Source organism: Microcebus murinus, chromosome 14 (assembly GCF_040939455.1).
Source record: "Microcebus murinus isolate Inina chromosome 14, M.murinus_Inina_mat1.0, whole genome shotgun sequence".
Classification (NCBI taxonomy): Eukaryota; Metazoa; Chordata; class Mammalia; order Primates; family Cheirogaleidae; genus Microcebus; species Microcebus murinus.
In genome coordinates, this window is record NC_134117.1 from 53,891,311 (window position 1) to 53,908,635 (window position 17,325).

A 17,325-nucleotide genomic window follows, 5' to 3' on the forward strand; every position below is an offset into this window, starting at 1 on the left:
GTGAGGACAAGAAAGGAAGGCGGGCACTGAAAGACAAGGAGACAGGAATGAGCACGGTGATTTGGGGAACCCGAGGAAGCCAGTGTGAGGACACCGGGTGCCTGTGAAGGGGAGAGAGGGTGGGGCTGCGGAGGCATCGCTTTGAGACAGGTGTCGTTTGGGTTATGATTTCTGTCAGTACTGTACATGTGTACTTAAATTTTAATAAGTACTTAACATAAGCACTTATTTTTTAAACTGAATTCTGTTTTTAACTTATATTTATCATAAAAGGAAACTTTCTATCACTGCCATAAATAGAAAATTAGAATGGAATAGTATAGAATAGAATGAGACCATAAAAATAAGCACAAGGGAAACAAAACAAGGTTACCGTGCCCTAGGTGGGTACCACTCCCACCTGGGCCTGAAGGCTCTGGGCCTAAAGCCTGCTCTCACTCTGTTGGAAAGGGGAGTGAGCCAGTGTTAGACAGGTGTTAAAGGTATACTAGCGCCAAACCAAGACTTTCTCCCTGGCTCAGGGAGAGGTCGGAAGGAGACTGGAAAGGGCCTAATGTTCTCTTTTAGTGATCACTGCTGTCTGTTGGCTGCCTGGACTGCGGGCTCCTGTGGACTTCTTTCCACTGGTCTTTAACCAGCGTCCCTGATAAGTTACTGATTGGTCTGCATGTCCAGAGAGGAGCCCTGCCCCCAGCTCCCTGCCCACCTGCCCTGGGCCCAGTCACACCTGGAATGCTTCTCTCTCTTGCAGGGAACACCAACAGCATCTTTGCCCTGGACTACATCAGCGGGGCGTTGACCTTGAATGGCCTGCTGGACCGGGAGAACCCCCTGTACAGCCACGGCTTCATCTTGACCGTGAAGGTGAGACCGGGTAGTCGGCACCCGCACGCCAGGTGGAGGGGCTGGCCTCGCTGTGATGCCAGGCCCCAGCGGTGTCCGAGGGCTCTGCCCCAGGCGCAGGTCCCGGAAGGACATCACTTCTGCTCCCCCACTCTGCACTGAGTCCCCGGACTCCCGCCCAGGGGCCCTGTCGGGAAGGTACCAAGTGTGTGATCAGGTGTCGTCTGCCGGGCATTTCACATCCGTTACCAATACCGCACAGCATTGGGACTTTCATCCCCGTCTCAGGGGTGAGGAGGCAAATAGCAGGTGCTCATCCTGTGGTCCTAACTGTTGTCCACGCTTCCTCTTTCGAAGCCACCTAGAATTCTTGAGTTTGCCCCATTTCCAGGGTTTTGTCCCATTTCTAAATTTAATGGCATTCTTGGGTTAAGAAACAGCAATGCCACGGGGAGGGAGCAGAAGCTGCTGGGGCCCCCACCCTGGGAGGAGAGGTGGAGCCACCCACACCCCTGCCCCTGCAGCCACCTGCCACTCACGGTCAGTTTTAATTGAAATCAATGACTTGCTGAGCCATTCCCCGGGAAGACCCATTTAGGGGTGTGGATCCTGCCTGAGCTCAGGGGCCTGCCCAGCCCCCACCATCGACTGAGAGGAGCGGGTGGCCCAAAGACTGAGGCGAGGGGCTCTGAGAAGGAGCCCCTTTCATGGGCATGGGGAGGATGGCGCCGCCCAGCTGGCCCTCAGTTGCTTTCCTTGACCTTGAGAGGACCTGCAGCAGCAATGAATTTGCCCCTGCCTCTCACCTGTTCAGGGAGCGCATGCTAACCCACCCTCCCCCCGCCCCCAGATCTCCCCTCCTGTCCCTGCTGCCCTCCTGCCGAGGTGAATGGTCAGGTCCCCTGGGAGAGAGCGGCCCCCTGGTCCCAGCACCACCCCCATTCCCCGCAGGACTCCAGCTCAGCTTTCCATCTTTATACAAAACGTGAGGGTGGGTTCCCACACTTCGCTGCGAAGCCCAGTGCCCTGGGAAGCTGGTGAAAGACACCTGTTCCTGTGTCTCGCCCAGAGATTCCGGTTCAGAAGGTTGGGGGAAGAACTGGGAATGGGTATTTTGGGGCCTGGGTCTCTGATCCAGAGCCTGAGCACCCAGACATCTGAATCAGCCCACCTATTTCTGAGTTCGACTCAGACCCTCATAGCGCCAGCCACAGTATTCAGTCTGTAGAAGATGCTCAAGTATGTCCTGATTAAACACCAGCACAGAAATTCTTGGCCTGGTTCATCATCTGCAAAATTGAGTAAAGACTCTCTCTTTGCCTCTCAATGAACCCCTAAATCTGTTTGGTCCTCACTACCCCATTTCATCTGTCTCCTGTCTGTTCTAGGATCCTACTGCCTGAGTTTGAAACTTACTGTGGCTGTGTGTCCTTGTACAAGTTACTTAACCTTTCTGAGCCTCAGTTTCCTTATCACTGAAATGGGGATTCTAATGATGGAGTCTTCCTCCTGGGGTTGGGGTGAAGATTAGATGGGCTAATTCACATAAAGCCCCGTGCCTAGCACTGAGAAAGTCCTTGGCAAGCAGTAGCTGTCATTGTGAGTATGGCTGCCTTCACCCCTGCGTTGATTGTCCTCTGTCTGCAGGGCACAGAGCTGAATGATGACCGTACCCCGTCTGATGCCACAGTCACCACAACCTTCAACATCCTGGTGATTGACATCAACGACAATGCCCCAGAGTTCAACAGCTCCGAGTACAGCGTGGCCATCACTGAGCTGGCGCAGGTCGGCTTCGCCCTTCCCCTCTTCATCCAGGTGGTGGACAAGGATGAGGTGAGTCCCCAGATACACGGCCCCTCCAGACCTGCCCCCCTGTCTCTGCTGTGCAACCTGGGAGGGATGCCGGGCGTCTCTGGGTGTCAGGTCCTCGGCTATAAAATAGAAAGAAATATTGCTGCACCCTGCATCTGCTAGGTTCTGAGGATAAATAAGTCTGCAAAAATCCATAGTCTCCACTTTTGGAGACTCCCCACATGTGGACACACACCTCCATTGTGTACTTACTTATTCAGAAGTTATATAAATGATCATCATACGACTGTGGTATGTACATTATAAAGCATGCACAAAAATAGCAATTTTAAAAGGCAGAAATGGGTGACTTCTGGGGCCCCCCTCTCTTGGGGCTCCATAACCTCGTCCACAAAAAAAATTAAAAAATAAAATAAAATAAAAAATTTATTTTAAAAAGGCAGAAATAAGCCATAAGTACATTTTCTCACACCCTGAGGGTTCATCTCTCCAGGATGCACGTGCCCCAGTTTATGCTCCTGTATCAACGACAGCCTTGGCATAAAGCCCGATTCCTGTTTTCAGCGTAATAATGACACCCCTTTTCCATGTGAGGAGTTCACCCAGGGGAACCTAAGTGCTTCGGAGGGGATCCCAGGCCATAAAAAGATGCCTGCATTATCTCGCCCAAGGGGTCTGGTGGAAGTGGGGGTTGGGGAGGATGGGGAGGGAGGGGGCTCTGGGCCAGGCTGCAGGCCCTCCTGCCAGCCCTGCCACTCCCTGCATCATCAGGTGGGAGGAGGGCCAGGCCTGTCTGGGGACAGGTCTCCATCCCTTCAGGACCCTCTCTGCCTGCCTCGGACAGTCCCCGTTGTGCCCCCTCCCTGCCCGCCACCAGCCACCATGTTAATAAGACTTCGGTTTATGACTGCTGCTCCCCTTGCACACTCGCTCAGGAATTCCATTAGATTTCCAGCCCAAGGTGTTTCTCTTCAATTACTCCTCGAGAGGGGCTCCCTTATAGGCCTTTCTCTGGGCTGGGCTTCCTCCTCCCCTCCCCCTGAGCTGCCCTTCTTCACCCTGGCTGCTTAGCAGACGACCCTCCATGCCTACCCAGGAGCCCCTCCTCCCACTCCTTTGCCCACCTCCCCTCAGCTTCTCTCAGCTGGACATGTCCCTCCAAGGACGCAGGGCCACATGAGTGAGTCAGTCCCACTGCGGGTATGTGTGTGTGAGCACATGTGTGTGAGCACATGTCTGTGCACCCGTGCCTCCAAGTCCTGCTGAGTTGCTCCCTACCTGTCTGTCTGAGATAACTAGAGCATGTCCTGATCACCTACTGTTTACTAGGAGTGTAACCCATGGTCCCTCTCCCAAGGGGCCAACAGTATGTTTATGCAAATATGTATTAATGCATTTTAAAACATATATAAAAATGTGATTGTTAAAGGGGGATAAAAACAGGCATAGAAACACATTCTAATATTTTCTCAAACCCCAGTGGATCATCTTGTATCCCCCTAAAGTGCAGGTACCCCCTTGTAGAGATTACTGTACGAATGAGAACATCAGAAGAAAGTCCCATCTTGGTTTCAGGCAAGGAGCAATGCTCAAGAGAAGAGAAGCACTAATACCAGCGTGGGGTTCAGGGTCCAGTGGCCACAGGCTGTGCAGGGTCTGCCAGAGCAGGGGCAGCAGGGGCTGGCAGCATCAGGACAGGCTCTGTGGCGAGAGGGGTCTTGGGCGGAGCCTCTGGATGCACAGGAAGGTTGGCTGGCCAGGCTGGGCAGGGCCCACAGAGAGGCCCCAGAGGTAGAGACCTACAAGGCGATCCAGGGAACAGGCAGTGACCCACGTGAACAATGCGGGCTTTGTGTAGTAGGGAGGTGGGCTGGGCCACAGGCCCTACAGGGCCTCGAATGCCAAGCCAAGGAATTTGGCCTTGATGTGGGAGGCACCCCAGGAGGGAGGCAGCTTGTGTGTTGGCAGCACAAGCTCTGGAATCAGACAAGGCCTGTGTTTAAGTCCAGTCTTGCTATTTGCTAGTAAGCTCTGTGAACCCAGGTGAATTCTTGAGCCTCACTATGCTCATCTGTTTAAAAAAGAAATAGGAAACAAAGAGAATGTGTCAATCAGTTTCTATTGCAGTGACACGTTAACCCCCAAATAGAAGTTTATTGTTTCTCACCTGTATTACTTGTCCAGCATGGGTCGGCTGGGACACTGCCCTCCATGGGGTCCCTCTGTGCAGTCTGCAGTGTCGTGGTCGCTGCAGCGGGGAGAGACAGCTAGAGGGTCTCTTTGTGCTTCTTCCCAGAAGTGGCTCTGTGACTTGTGCCCAGGGGCCCATTAGCCAGAACTGTTAAATAGTCACATGGCCCCAGCTCTCTGCAGAAGGCTGGGAAATGTGGGGAAGCAGCTAGGTATTGCCTCTGCCCGGAGGGTATCAACAAGGGATGTACAGAGGAGAGGAGAGATGTATGCAGGGACCTGCACGGGGCCTGCCACACAAAACATCAGCCATTGTCATTATTGAGGAGCCGTGGCCCCTAACCAGGACCGGACCCAGCGAGCATTGCCAACAGTAAAGCCAGAACTCCCAGGGCCTGCTCTCCACGACGGCTTGGGGGCTGTCAAGGTCACCCTGATCCTCTTGGTTTTATCTCAGGCTCCTATTGCTAGAAGCCCTGTCTGAAGTGTCTGCAGGAATGCTTGGGGGATGTCTGGGTCCAGCCTGCCTCGAGTGACTGCCCCCCACCCAGGCGCAGCCATCGTCCCTGCTCTCATCACTGCTGCCCAGTCTGACAGCAGAGGCCAGCTCCTCGCCACAGGATCCCACTCCTTAGGGCACAGCGACGGGCAGAGAGAGAGCTAACAGGAGGAGAGGCAGCCCAGAAGCCCAGGCTACCCCACTGTAAGGTCCTCTGGGCCATCCTCCATGTGGCCCCAGGCTCATTCCTCAATCAGAGGGAGGGGCGAGTTGCTTTCTGCTCCAGCCCTGCTCTTGTGCGTCTCCCATGCTTCTCCAGAGGGACTCAGCACTGGCCGGGGAATGCTCCCGAGGGCCGGTCTGAAGGGCGTGTCCCAGCTGCCCAGCGTGGCGCGTTCAGCCATGCTGCAGACAGGAACGGGAGACAGAAGTTCCTGGCAATTGAACACTGCCGGAGTGTCCAGAATCTGGGAGAAATCAGGCAACTGTTGCAAAAGAGATTTTAGAAAATTGCTGTTTCTTGCAGTTCCCTTTCTGAGGGGACAGTACACCTGTTGGGACTTGTGTCTGGGTGGAAGGTGACTCTGGATTTGCTTGCTGTCCAGAAAACTATGTTCATTGAGCAAATCTGGAGGAGGGAAGGGAGCTCGAGGAGAGGTCAGAGTCCTTTGTTGTAGGCTCTGTGGGACCACGTGACTTCCTCACACTCCTGATTGTGGTTTTCCAGGGATTAGTGTAGTGACCTCGTTAATACCTGTCTCCCAGTTACACCGAATGACCCAGCACTCACAGGGTAACCAGAGCCATGTACTCTGCCTGGAACTTGGGAGGCACTCTGGAAACAAGCATGGGTCGAGATAATGAGTGGCTGAATGATAAAGTAGCAATGAGATGGCCCAGGGCTTTTCCCAGACTGGGCCCTGCCGAGTTTTTATAGGAAGGAGGACCCTAAAAGTCCACTGTGGGCAGTGGCGAGTGCCGAGGGAAACAGGGAGGGAGGAAGCAGTTTAACCCCTCAGTGGGAACTTTGGGACAGTCCTTCCTAATAAGGATGCTAATCTAATTCCCGGTCCTCACCAGACCTGAGGTCCTGCTGAGTCTCTTACTGAATCTCAGGCTCTGCCAGGCCATTCACAACAACAGCGGTGCTTGAACGAGGCCCTTTCTATCTCCCAAGAACTCTGTCCACATTGTCAGGTCTCACTGAGCAATTTCTTCTCCTTCCCCAGCTATAGAAAACCCACAGAAGCCAGGGAAGGAAGGGCTGGGGTGGGCCGAAGCCAACAGCAACCCATTTGCACCGTGTGACAGTTGAGATGCAAATAGGTGGTTGTGATGCAAATCAGGAAAAGAGAAAATTGAAGGCAAAGGCCCAGAAGTCAGCCTTGGTGTGGGGAGCTCATCTCTGAGTTTGAAATTAAAGGTTGTGGCAGCCTCATTCCCCTGCTCGGGCTGCGGGGCATTTTCCTGTGTCTTCCTCGGTGTTCTTGTTCTGGGAAGTCACAGTCAACAGCCGCACGCTCACCCGCTCAGATTCCTACAGTATATATCCTTGTCCCCCCACCCTTCCCTCCCCATATTCGTTGTGTTTCTCCACATGGTCAACTTTTCCTCTCCTGGCCTTGCCTCATTCTCATGCCCCTGAGCTGAGTCAGCCACGGGCAGTCCCACTTTCCCATCTACTCGGGTGCGTGTTGGGCGGGTTGGAATTTTCTGTTCAGCTGTCCTAAAAACCACTCTTCTCCTTAGATGCGAGTGCATTATCTGTGGGTTGCACCCCCCCTTCGAAGGGTCCCACAGACAGAGGAGGGGCGGGAGAGGGAGGCAGGGGCGTGGGGGCCCACACACACCTCCGGCTGCTTTCCAAATACCAGCAAGGGGTTTTGTTTTTAAATAGTTTTTGCATTATGCACGACCCCTCCCAGTTGACCCAGATAGCTGAAAATGGACAGTTCCTCTCATCTGCTGTCAGGAGAAATCGCATTCTCGTGCGCTGGACCTTTCTTCTCCGGAGTTGCAAGCGTTTGATCCACCTTATTTCTGCTCACTTCTGACCCACAGCTTCTCAGAACATATTTGCTGCTGTCCTTGAGAATCCTTTTTGCAGAGGAAAGGGATTAGAGGGGAATGGGGAACCACCATCGTATCCCCAGCCTCCTCCCCCATAGAGGCCTCTACTGCCCAGTCCTGGCTGCTTCTGGGAGCTGGAATCATTTCACAAAGGCCTTTGGACCTCATTAATTTGCCGATCCCCTGGCCTTCCTGAGGGACTATACTGAAATTTATGCAGGGGGGAATTATTCATTCACTCAACAAACATTACTGTGCCCCTACTGTGTGCCTGCCACTGTGTCGGATCCTGGGGAGATTGTGCTGGAAAAATAAGCCCCACGTCACTGCAGGTAGACATGGATGTCCAGAACTCAGGAAACAGGGTGAGTGATGTGGTAGGCTGGGGGTGATTTTTGACTCAGTGGGCTCAGAATGCCTTCCAAGGAGGTGCTGTGTGAGCTGAGGTTCAGAGGTGTGAGGAGGCAGCCACACAGAGATAGAACATTCTAGCAGCGGGTGCTCTCCCACTCTGCGAAGGCAGAGGTCCCACAAGGGAAATGGCCTTACATTTTCAAGGGGCAGAAAGGAGGCGGATGGGCAGGGTAGAGCTTGAGAGGATGGGGACAGGATACAGCCTCCTCAGGCCAGGCCAGGCGGGGCAGGGAGCCGTTTTTCTGTTACTGTGAGCCCAGTGGGAAGCCAGGGAATTGCCATGGCCTAAGTCACCTTTGTCAAGGAGCCCTCTGATTGCTGTGTTGGAAATGGACTGTCAAGGGCAAGGGCAGAAGCAGGAAAATGGAGCAAAGTCTCCTACATGAGAGATTCTCCCACCCTCCTTGGTCACCTGTTCCAGCCAGCAGGTGCTTTCTAGCGTGTCACTAGAGGCTCTCTTGAAGTTTGGCCATTTTCCTCTTAAGTTGTTTGCAAGAAACCCAAGAACCCTCAGACTCCTTATGATGAGACCCTAAAAGCCCACGAGAAACCGCCCTTCAGAACTCTGCCCGGGAAGACATGGGGTTGGCACCTCCAGTCTGTGTGGCAGAGGCGCTCTCCATCGGCCCAGGATTTTGATCTCTGACCACAGCGGTCTGCTACCAGACCCACCCCCACTGCCCCGAGAGAGTGGCAGGCAGGGACCCCAGCCAGGCTCTCAGCCCCGTTCTGTTCCTCACTCGAGGTGGGATTCCAGGCAGGCCGGTCTCCACTCTGCACCTCAGTGTCCACCGCTGGAAACCACGAGTGGGGCCAGTCATCTTTAAGGCTCCACAAATCCTAACACCCTTTTCATCCAAGAGGACCTGGGTGGGAAGGAGAGGGTGCAGCCCGAGCGTCCCACCCCATGCCTGCCCCCACCTGTCCTGTCACTGAGCTGGCTCTGGCCGAGTCAGCCCTGCTTGAGGCAGAGGGGCCTGGGTGCCCCTTTGGGCCCCTTCTCCGCCCCCATCCCCTAGCCTGCCCATGTGATTGGTGCCCACTGGAGTAGCCTTCCAGGTGAGGCAGACCTCACCTGCCTTCCAGGTGAGGCAGACAGGAGGGCAGCCAGGGTGGTTAAAAGTAAAAACAAGGTTCAGACTTACAGAAAGTATCAAAAAAAAAAAAAAAAAAGAAAGAAAAAGTAAAAACAAGGGCTCTGGAGCCAGACGGCCTGGTTCACACCTTGGCCCTCCCACGTTTGATCTGGGTGGCCTTAGGGGACTTCCTTATGCTCTGATTCCATTTTCTTATCAGCAAAATAGAGAAAATAATAGTATCTACCTCACAGGGCTGTTACAAGGAACAGTACCTGGCCCATAGAAGGCTCTCTTTCCACCTTAACTCCCAGCCCTGGGAGATAGGTGTATTATTTTGCCTTTTCCACAGAGGAGGAGGGCTGGGGGGGGGGGGCTTGCCCAAGGTCACACAACCAGTGGGGGACACAGCTTGGCCTTGAACTCTTGATCCTGTCTTCTTGCATGTGTGGGGCTCCCCCCTCTCTGCCTCCTCTGTTTTCAAACCCTGACGATTTTCACCTCCCACCTCTGATGAGGAGAGGAGCTGACGCCACAGCATAGACACGAGTGGGCGCGTCGGGTTAGAGCTGCTAAACACCGGGAAGATGGGTCCAAACAGGGCCTTAAGAAGGAGCGAGACCCCTCCCTGCATGTGGACAGAAAGCCATCCTCCTCTGGTGCAAAGCGCGTCACCTCTGGGGTCCCTGAGGACTGGAGGGCTGAGAATTCAGTCCCACAGGTCAGTCCCGCCAAGCGGGTGGGTCCTCCCCCCTCCCCCTGGCTGGGAGGAAGGTGAGGCGGGTGGGGGGGGTCGGTTGCTGCAACACAGAGGTGAGCGGGGACATACCTGGCAGGAGCTGATTCCTGTTTCAGGCAGGAGATGACACGATTCATTTGTTTGAGGGGCATAGAAAGAAAAAACAGAATTACCCACCTCCCCAAGGAGAGAACATCAAATAAATAAATAAAAGAAAGCCAGTGACAGGGAGAGAAAGCTATATTCCAGAATGCAGGGTGTGTGCATGTGTGTGTGTGTGTGTGTGGTAGGCAGCGGAGGGGAGGCCGTTCTCGTTCTCCCCCTAATCTCGGTCTTTATTTTTATCCATCGCCCTCATTTTCCATTCCACGTGTGTTCCAGGCCTGTCAGGGAGCTGCAGCCCGCAACCTTGTATTTATTTAAATTTATTTTCCCATTTGTTCCCGTTGGTCTGTTTGGCCCCGGGCCCTCCCCGCACAGCTCTACCAGCCTCTCCTGCAGCAACCCCAGCTCCTTTGCAGCCCGGGGGTTCTGAACGGCCTCGGCACCCACGACCCTGGATGGAGAAAAACCTGCACCTTTATTTTCACTAACTTCTAACTGGACTTTAGCATTCCCTTTAATTGCAAATGTAGACACAGACCGCGGCGGTGGCAGGAGCCGCACCTGTGGCTCTGACCCCGAGAGAAATCTCAGATGTTTTCGTATAGCATTACAGGTGAAAACAGGAATCTCGACATACCATTTACAGTCATCGCTGCCTTGAAATGACAGCATATATTAGACCCGCTGCAGAATCTCATTTGTTTCATGCATTCTAAACTACATACATACACGACTATAGCAACCTTTAAAAAATACTTTGATAACTGTATTTCAAAATAATTAGTTGGTTTTGTGGTCTTGTTTTATGGAATTAAAAAATTTCCTCTAAGAAAGGGGTTCATGGGCTTCCCCAGACTCTCAGAGGGTCCATGGCACAAATAGATGACAACCTCCTCCTCAGTCCCTGTCCTTGCTAACTGTGACCCTGCCCCAGCTCCCCACCCCCAGGCTTGTGCTGTGTGGCTGACCTTCCATCGGTTAGTAGTGTTGGCATCCTCAACCACACACCAGGTGGGCTGGGGCGGCTGGGAGCAGGGAGGAGATAAGGCCCCTGGCTCCACGTCACTTGTTCAGCTAAGGTCCATTTTACAGTCCCTCTGGGCCACTGTTCAGCTGGGCCCCAGAAATCTACACCCCAGCATCTACTTTGTGGGAGAGGGAGGGCAGGCCGCCAGCGTTCCTTGGAGCGTGTGTCTGATTTCGCACTCTCGGTGGATGTGTGATCATCCCATTATCCAGACCCTTCCTTCTCTTCCAAGGAGATAACTGGGATCTGGCTGGAAAATGGAAGTGTGAGGAATGCCCCACCATCCTGTACCTTGCACCCAGCTTGTGATTTCATCAATGAAGTCACGTGGAAAGGAGGTAGGGGGTGAGGGTATTTGTCCAGGGAGCAACCAAGGCAAGGCATGCAGAGAAGTGGAGTGTGCATCACCTCACCCCATGAGCTAGGCCAGGGGAACCATCTTGGATGCTCTTATTTCTGAAAGGTTCTCTGGTGATTCTGACGCTGTAGCAGGGGTTAAGTGTCCACCCAAAGCAATGTCCATCCAGCCAGGGCCTAGGATCCTTGGTGCCTGGATGAGGGCCTCTCTGCATCTCTGATCCCCTCACCCCTGCCTGGCATCGGGCAGGGGGTCGTTTGCAAAGCCTCGGCTGTCTCACAGCTTCAGCTCAGATTTCTAGGGTTCCCCCTCTAAGATTTAGGCTCTCCAAGAAAATATCTGTTGACTTCAAAGCAAAGCCATCCTGGAAGGGAAGCTAGGGGGAGCAGGACGGGCCTATCTGTGCCTTTTCCCATTAATTTCTCCCCAGTTGCCTTCGCTGAGGCTCTTATTATGATGATGATGATTATTAAGATTTTTCTGTCCACGGCTGCATCCCATGGTGTGATTCCTCCCAGCATGCTAAGCTCCAGCCTCCCTGAGGACCAGAGGGTGTCCTCTGCCGTGATTCAGACACCTCCTAATTTAGTGCCATCGTAAATCTAATTAGCATGCTATTTACATGGAGCCCGTGGCCCTGGCAGGGGGTGTGAGGCAGGGCCTCGTTGGCAGCTGTAGTGCCAGCACTGTTCCCCCACCCCTCCCCGCCCGGCGCCCGCACCTCCCAGCCACGAGTTCCCTCTGGCGGCTGGAGTTCATCTTTCATGTTGGATTTGCGGAATGTTCCCCTTTCACCCACCACCCCGGCGGTCTCCTCCCCATGCCCGACACCACCAGCGCTTGTGAACAGGCCTGGCACCGTGGGAAGGAGTGCAATCATTTTACCCTCAGACTCTTGCTCCCTAAAAGCAGCAGCTGGTCTTGCTGGAGACCCTCCCCCCCCCCCCCGGGAAATCAGGAACAGAGCTTGCAAACTAGCCCTCTGCCCCTTTTGCTCTCTCCATCACCTCTCAGCTGGCTGCTGCCCTGCCAGGTACCCCTTCCCTGTGGGAGGCGGTGGGCCCAGTTTCACCCTAGATGTAATGTCTTCCTCCCCTATTCCCACCTGCCCCATTTACCACCCCCCACTGTGACACCCCCCACGGTAACAGGTGGTGTGTCTTGTCTTCCCCTGTCTTGAAGGGTGGGGGAAGCACAGCTCAGCAGGGAGCTGTGCCTGTGTGTCCTGCCCCATCACCACGATCTCGGGCTGTGAAATATGCTAGTCAACAAGAAGCAGGAACCACAGAGTCCTGCTGGGCAGCTGTGGACAGGGTGGGCCCCGAGGAGCACAGGAGCCCTGTCTCCAGAGCCCACCCTTGCCTCTGCTTTCCTGGGCTCTTGCTAACCCTATCCCCCGAAGAGGGGGAATGGTGCAGGCACAAGCTGGGGGGCAGAGGGGCAAGGCAGTTCATGGCGAGGCAAGATGCCATGGCTGTGCTGCTGCTGTGTCCATGAAGGCTTAGGGCAGACCCTCCCTGCTCCCTCTCCAGGCCTCAGTTTCTCCATCTGTTAAAAAGGAATTGAGAATGAGAAGTTTTTAGCATCAAGGTTGTCATATGTTTACATCCCGGGTTAGAAGATGCAGAGCATGTTTCCCCTCCTTGGTCCTGACAAGTGCTAGTGTCAACAGCAGAAGATATCTCTGCTTTTTTCACACGAGCAAAATGAGGCTCAGAGAGGAAGCCTTTTATGGAAGGTCACAGCGTGGGAAAGGATCCCTGGTGGCTAGGTACTCAGGCACGGTGACAGTCGCCCTCGGGCCTGGGGCGGGAAGAAGAAAGAGATGCCCTGGGCGTTCCTGCCTTCGTTTATTCAACAAGTATCTGTTGAGCACCTACTAGGTGCCACATGCTACTCTAGGAAGCACCCATCAGGGAACACAATAGACTGAGTCCAGCCCTCGGACGGCTTAGGGTCCAACGGTGCAGTGACTAAAGAAACAAACCAATGGATATTCCTTCAGGATTCTGGGAGCCACGGAGGAAAATCAAGCCAGGTGGGGGGTGGAGGGAGTGCTGGGGAGGGGTAGGATGGCCAGAGGAGGCCTCCTCGATGAGGTAACATCTGAGGAGAGACTGAGACCAGGGTGAGGCGAGCCCCATGGATATCTGGTGCAAGAGCCTTCCAGGCAGAGGGAAGAGCAAAGGGGGCCCCGAGGCAGGAGTGTGCCTGAGCTTCCATGGCCAGGGACAGGTCAGAGAGGGGCGCCGTGGTCAGGGCTGTCTCTCAGAGTGAGACAGGAAGCCACCTGAGGGGAGCAGCAGGCAGCGATGTGATGTGCGTGGAGTTGCAAAAGGATGCTCTGGAAACGACCCGGTTGTCTGTCCATCAGCTGCTGAGTGGGTACAGAAAGCAAGGTGCGTCTGCACCGTGGACTGTTGCTCACACGTGACAGGAAAGAAGTACTGACGCAGGCTACGACAGGGACAGACCTCGAGAGCATTGTGCTGAGTGACAAAAGGCCACCATCGTGTAATGCCACAAATAGGAAGCGCCCAGAAGAGGCAAGTCCATGCAGGCAGAAAGCGGATTAGTGGTTGCTGGGGGCTGGGGGAGGGGAGTGGGGAGTGACTGCTTAACGGATACAGAGCTTCGTTTTAGGGTGATGGAAATGTTTTGGAACTAGATAGAGGTAGTAGTGGTTGCACAACCTAGTGGAGATCATATTAAATAAAAAGCATCGACTTACACACTGTAAAGTGGCTAGAATGGTGATTTTCATGTTAGGTGAATTTTACCTGGATTTAAAAAATTATTTTTAAAAAAGGCAGCTCTGGCTGCGGGGGTAGGGGTGGCCATTCTTGGCAGTCACTGAGATGAGGCCCGGTGTGGGGGGCACCATGGAGGGTGAGAAGTGGTCAGCTGCTACACCTGTTTTGAAGGGGAGTCGCTAGGACTTGCTGATGTGGAGAGGAGGCAGGGAGGGAGTCAGGAATGACTGCACAAGGCAGTTGGCCTGAGCAGTTAGAAAAATGGAGTTCTTGCTTGCCGATACAGTAAAGCAGTCGATTTGGCGAGGAGCTGATGGAACCCACAGGTTAGCTTTCAACATGTTATATTTGACATGCTTGTTAGACTCCCAAATGGAAATGCCAGGAAGGCAGATGGGCCATGCTGCTAGATGTCTAGTGAGCAGCTTGGGGTGGGGGACCCTGGCTTGCAGCATTCGGTGTTCTCCGTGGTGGAAATACTCCTCTGCGTGCCCCAGCAGCCCAGCCCCTGCTGTGCGGACCCAGGCTGGAGGTGGAAATGGAAGTGTCACCAACATCTGGGGTGTATTCAAAGCCACGGGTCTAGCTGGGCTCCCGTGGGGAAGGGGTGCGGATAGAGCGGAGAGGTGGGTGGGGGCCGGGCAGCCCAGACAGCCTAATGACTCAGGTTAGGGGAGAAGAGGAGGACTGAGAAGGAGTCACCCCTGGGAAAAGGCAGGGAGGACCAAGAGGGAGCACTTAAGAACAGCAGGGTGATTGCGATGAAGGAGGGGTGGGGTGCATTGGAACAGAGGCAGGACTCAGAAGATGGAGGCAGCCCTAACATCTATCAATAGTCACAAATTAGCACGGTCTCTGGGTTTGCTTCTCTGCTTTCAGTATAATGCCTTATTTTGATTGCCTTTCTTAGAGAATGTCCAAACCTAACATTCACTGAGCAGGGTTTTTTTTTTTTTTTTTTCTAATCCACTTGGCCCCCCTCCTTCACCTGCCTCCACAGCCCTCCTCTGGCAGACCAGGTGGCCAGCCTTCTCACAGGGATGCAGGACGCGTCCCCCCCCCACCGCCCGGCACCTCTGGGGTCCGTGCAGAAATGTCAACTAGTTCTACAGGGACGGGACTGTGTTTAAATCAGATTGCTAAGGCGAAGTGAGAATCAGATGAATCTCAGGGGCATCACGCTGAGTGCAAGAACCCAGTGTCAAATGCTATGTTCTGCATGTGGGTGACATTCTCAAAATGACAAAATTATAGTGACAGACAAGAGGTCAGAGGTTGCCAGGGGTTAGTGGTGGGAGAGGGGTGATTGTAAAGAGATAGGACAAGGGAGTTTTTTGGCGTGGTGGCACTGTTCTGTATCCTGGTTGGCATCTATACATGTGTCATAGGACTGCGTACCAAAAAAGGTCAGTTTCACTGCATGTTAATTAAGAAAATAAAATATAAGTTATTAAAGATCTTCCCACCTACCCCTAGAAAAAGGATGAAGTGAAAGGCACCAGCATAAACAGCACCACTGGTGGACTTTTAGACTGAGATAGCACCATCCTTCTCTCCACTGTCATTAAGTCACCAAGTATGTAATATGTATCCCCCCCATATAGTCAGAAAGGCAGGCTGGAGAGCCTTGAATGCTGCTGTGTGTTTGACCCTAATTCTGCAGGCACTTGGGAGCAATAGATGGCCCTTCAGCACCAGTAGTGTCCTCAGAGCTATGCTTTGGGTTGATCACTCTGGACACATGGAGAGTGGGGGTAATGACTGAGGGTGAGGGCAGAGAGCATGGATGGGGGTCAGGGGGCCCCTGGACCCCTGAGCCAGGGGTCAGACCTGCTTGGATGTCGGTTCTGTGGGAAAGGCAGAGGTTGCGATGAGGTTAGGGTCTGAAGTCCCAGCAGTGACAATGACAGAAGCTTAAGGGGCAGGGGCTAGATGGAGAAGATGGGAGCTGCCACCATCTGCCGCCACCCTGATGGCAGTGGCCAAGCCTCCCTGGTTTCATCTCTACCACAGCTTCGCTCCTCACTGAATGCCACCCATCCAAGTCTCTGAATACGATCCTCTCTCTTTCTCTCCCTCTCTCTCTTCCTCCTTCCCACCTTAGTCCATTTTTTGTTGCTTACAACAGAATACCTGAAACTGAGTAATTTATAAGAAACAAAATTTCTTACAGTTCTGAAGTCCAAGGTCAAGGGGCTGCACCCAGTGAGGGCCTACCTTGCTGGTGGGGACCCTCCGCAGTTCCGAGGCAGCAAGGGGCAACACATGGCCAGGGGGCTGAGCATGCTAAGTGCTAGCTCAGGTCTCTCTTCCTCTTCTTATAAAGCCGCCAGTCCTCCTCCCAGGATAACCCATTAATCCATTAACCTATTAGTCCATTAATCCGTGAGTGGATTAATCCATTCACCAGGGCAGAGCCCTCATGATCCAATCACCTCTTAAAGGCCCCAGTTCTCAATACTGCCAAGTGGGGGATTAAGCTTCAACTTGAGTATTGGAGGGGACATTCACACCATAGCAGCACCCTTCCTCCTCCGTGTCTCTGTCTCCTGCATTGTTTCTCGCATCTGCACATTCACAGATAAGTGCACACACACCTCGCTCATTCATGCATTTACCCCTGTGTCCATTCCCCAGGAGCTACCGTGTGTATGGAATGTGTCAAGTAGGGGGGCCCAGGGGCAGCTGAGTGACAAGGAGGGCTGTCATCAGGCATGGTCACCTCTCCATCTGAGCCCAGGACCCATTTCTTAGGGCATTTGTGGTGTCTTTGTTCACTGGGAAGGGGACCCAAGGCCAGGCAGCTCCCCCTCGGCAGAGGGCTAGGAAGGGGAGAGAGATGAAACCACCCACCCGCTCTTGGCCTCCTGGACCCCAGGACACCAGGTTCATGGCCTCCTATGGCAGTGGGATCCCTCATTTTGAAAGGCAGCCCAGAGAGGGCAAAGAGTTTGCCTGAAGTCACAAAGCAGGTCAACTCCAGGGCTCCTCCTCCTCTCCTGCCCCCTCTACTCCTCCGCCCCCGAGGGCCTGGGGAAGATGGACTCGCTCTCAGAGGACAGACAGTGGAATACAGAGTGGTGTGATTAGCAGCTGGCCGTGTCCCCTCCTGATTTCCATGAGGCATTTAGATTTCCTTGCCTGGACACACGTCTCCCTCTGTGGGAGCAGGGAAAGAGTTCCTCGTGGTAAACAGACAGCGCCAGGCGGCTGCTGAGTGGGACAGCCAGCTCCCAGCTCCACACTCTGCCCGCCCTGCTCCTTGTCCAGGGGCCCCTAGAGGGCCTGGCCAGAAAGCAGAGACCAGGATACCCGGGAGGCCAGTGAGGCCGGCAGGCGTCCCCTCAGTCTGTGATCCTCCCCAGAAGGGGCCCCTGAGGGAGGAGCGGACCAACACACACCCTTTTCTCCTGCATCTGGACTCTCCTCCCTGGAC

At 53.9% G+C, this 17,325-nt stretch overlaps 1 protein-coding gene across 1 annotated transcript in view; it reads left to right on the forward strand.

The window, feature by feature from the left end:
- The window catches only part of LOC105870175 (cadherin-23), a 298,328-nt gene that overhangs the window by 214,335 nt on the left and 66,668 nt on the right, over positions 1-17,325 (forward strand). Inside the window, exons 10-11 of the mRNA XM_012762567.2 lie at positions 752-864; positions 2,491-2,679. Of these exons, the coding sequence (XP_012618021.2) occupies positions 752-864; positions 2,491-2,679 (302 nt within the window). The remainder of the gene's footprint in view (positions 1-751; positions 865-2,490; positions 2,680-17,325) is intronic.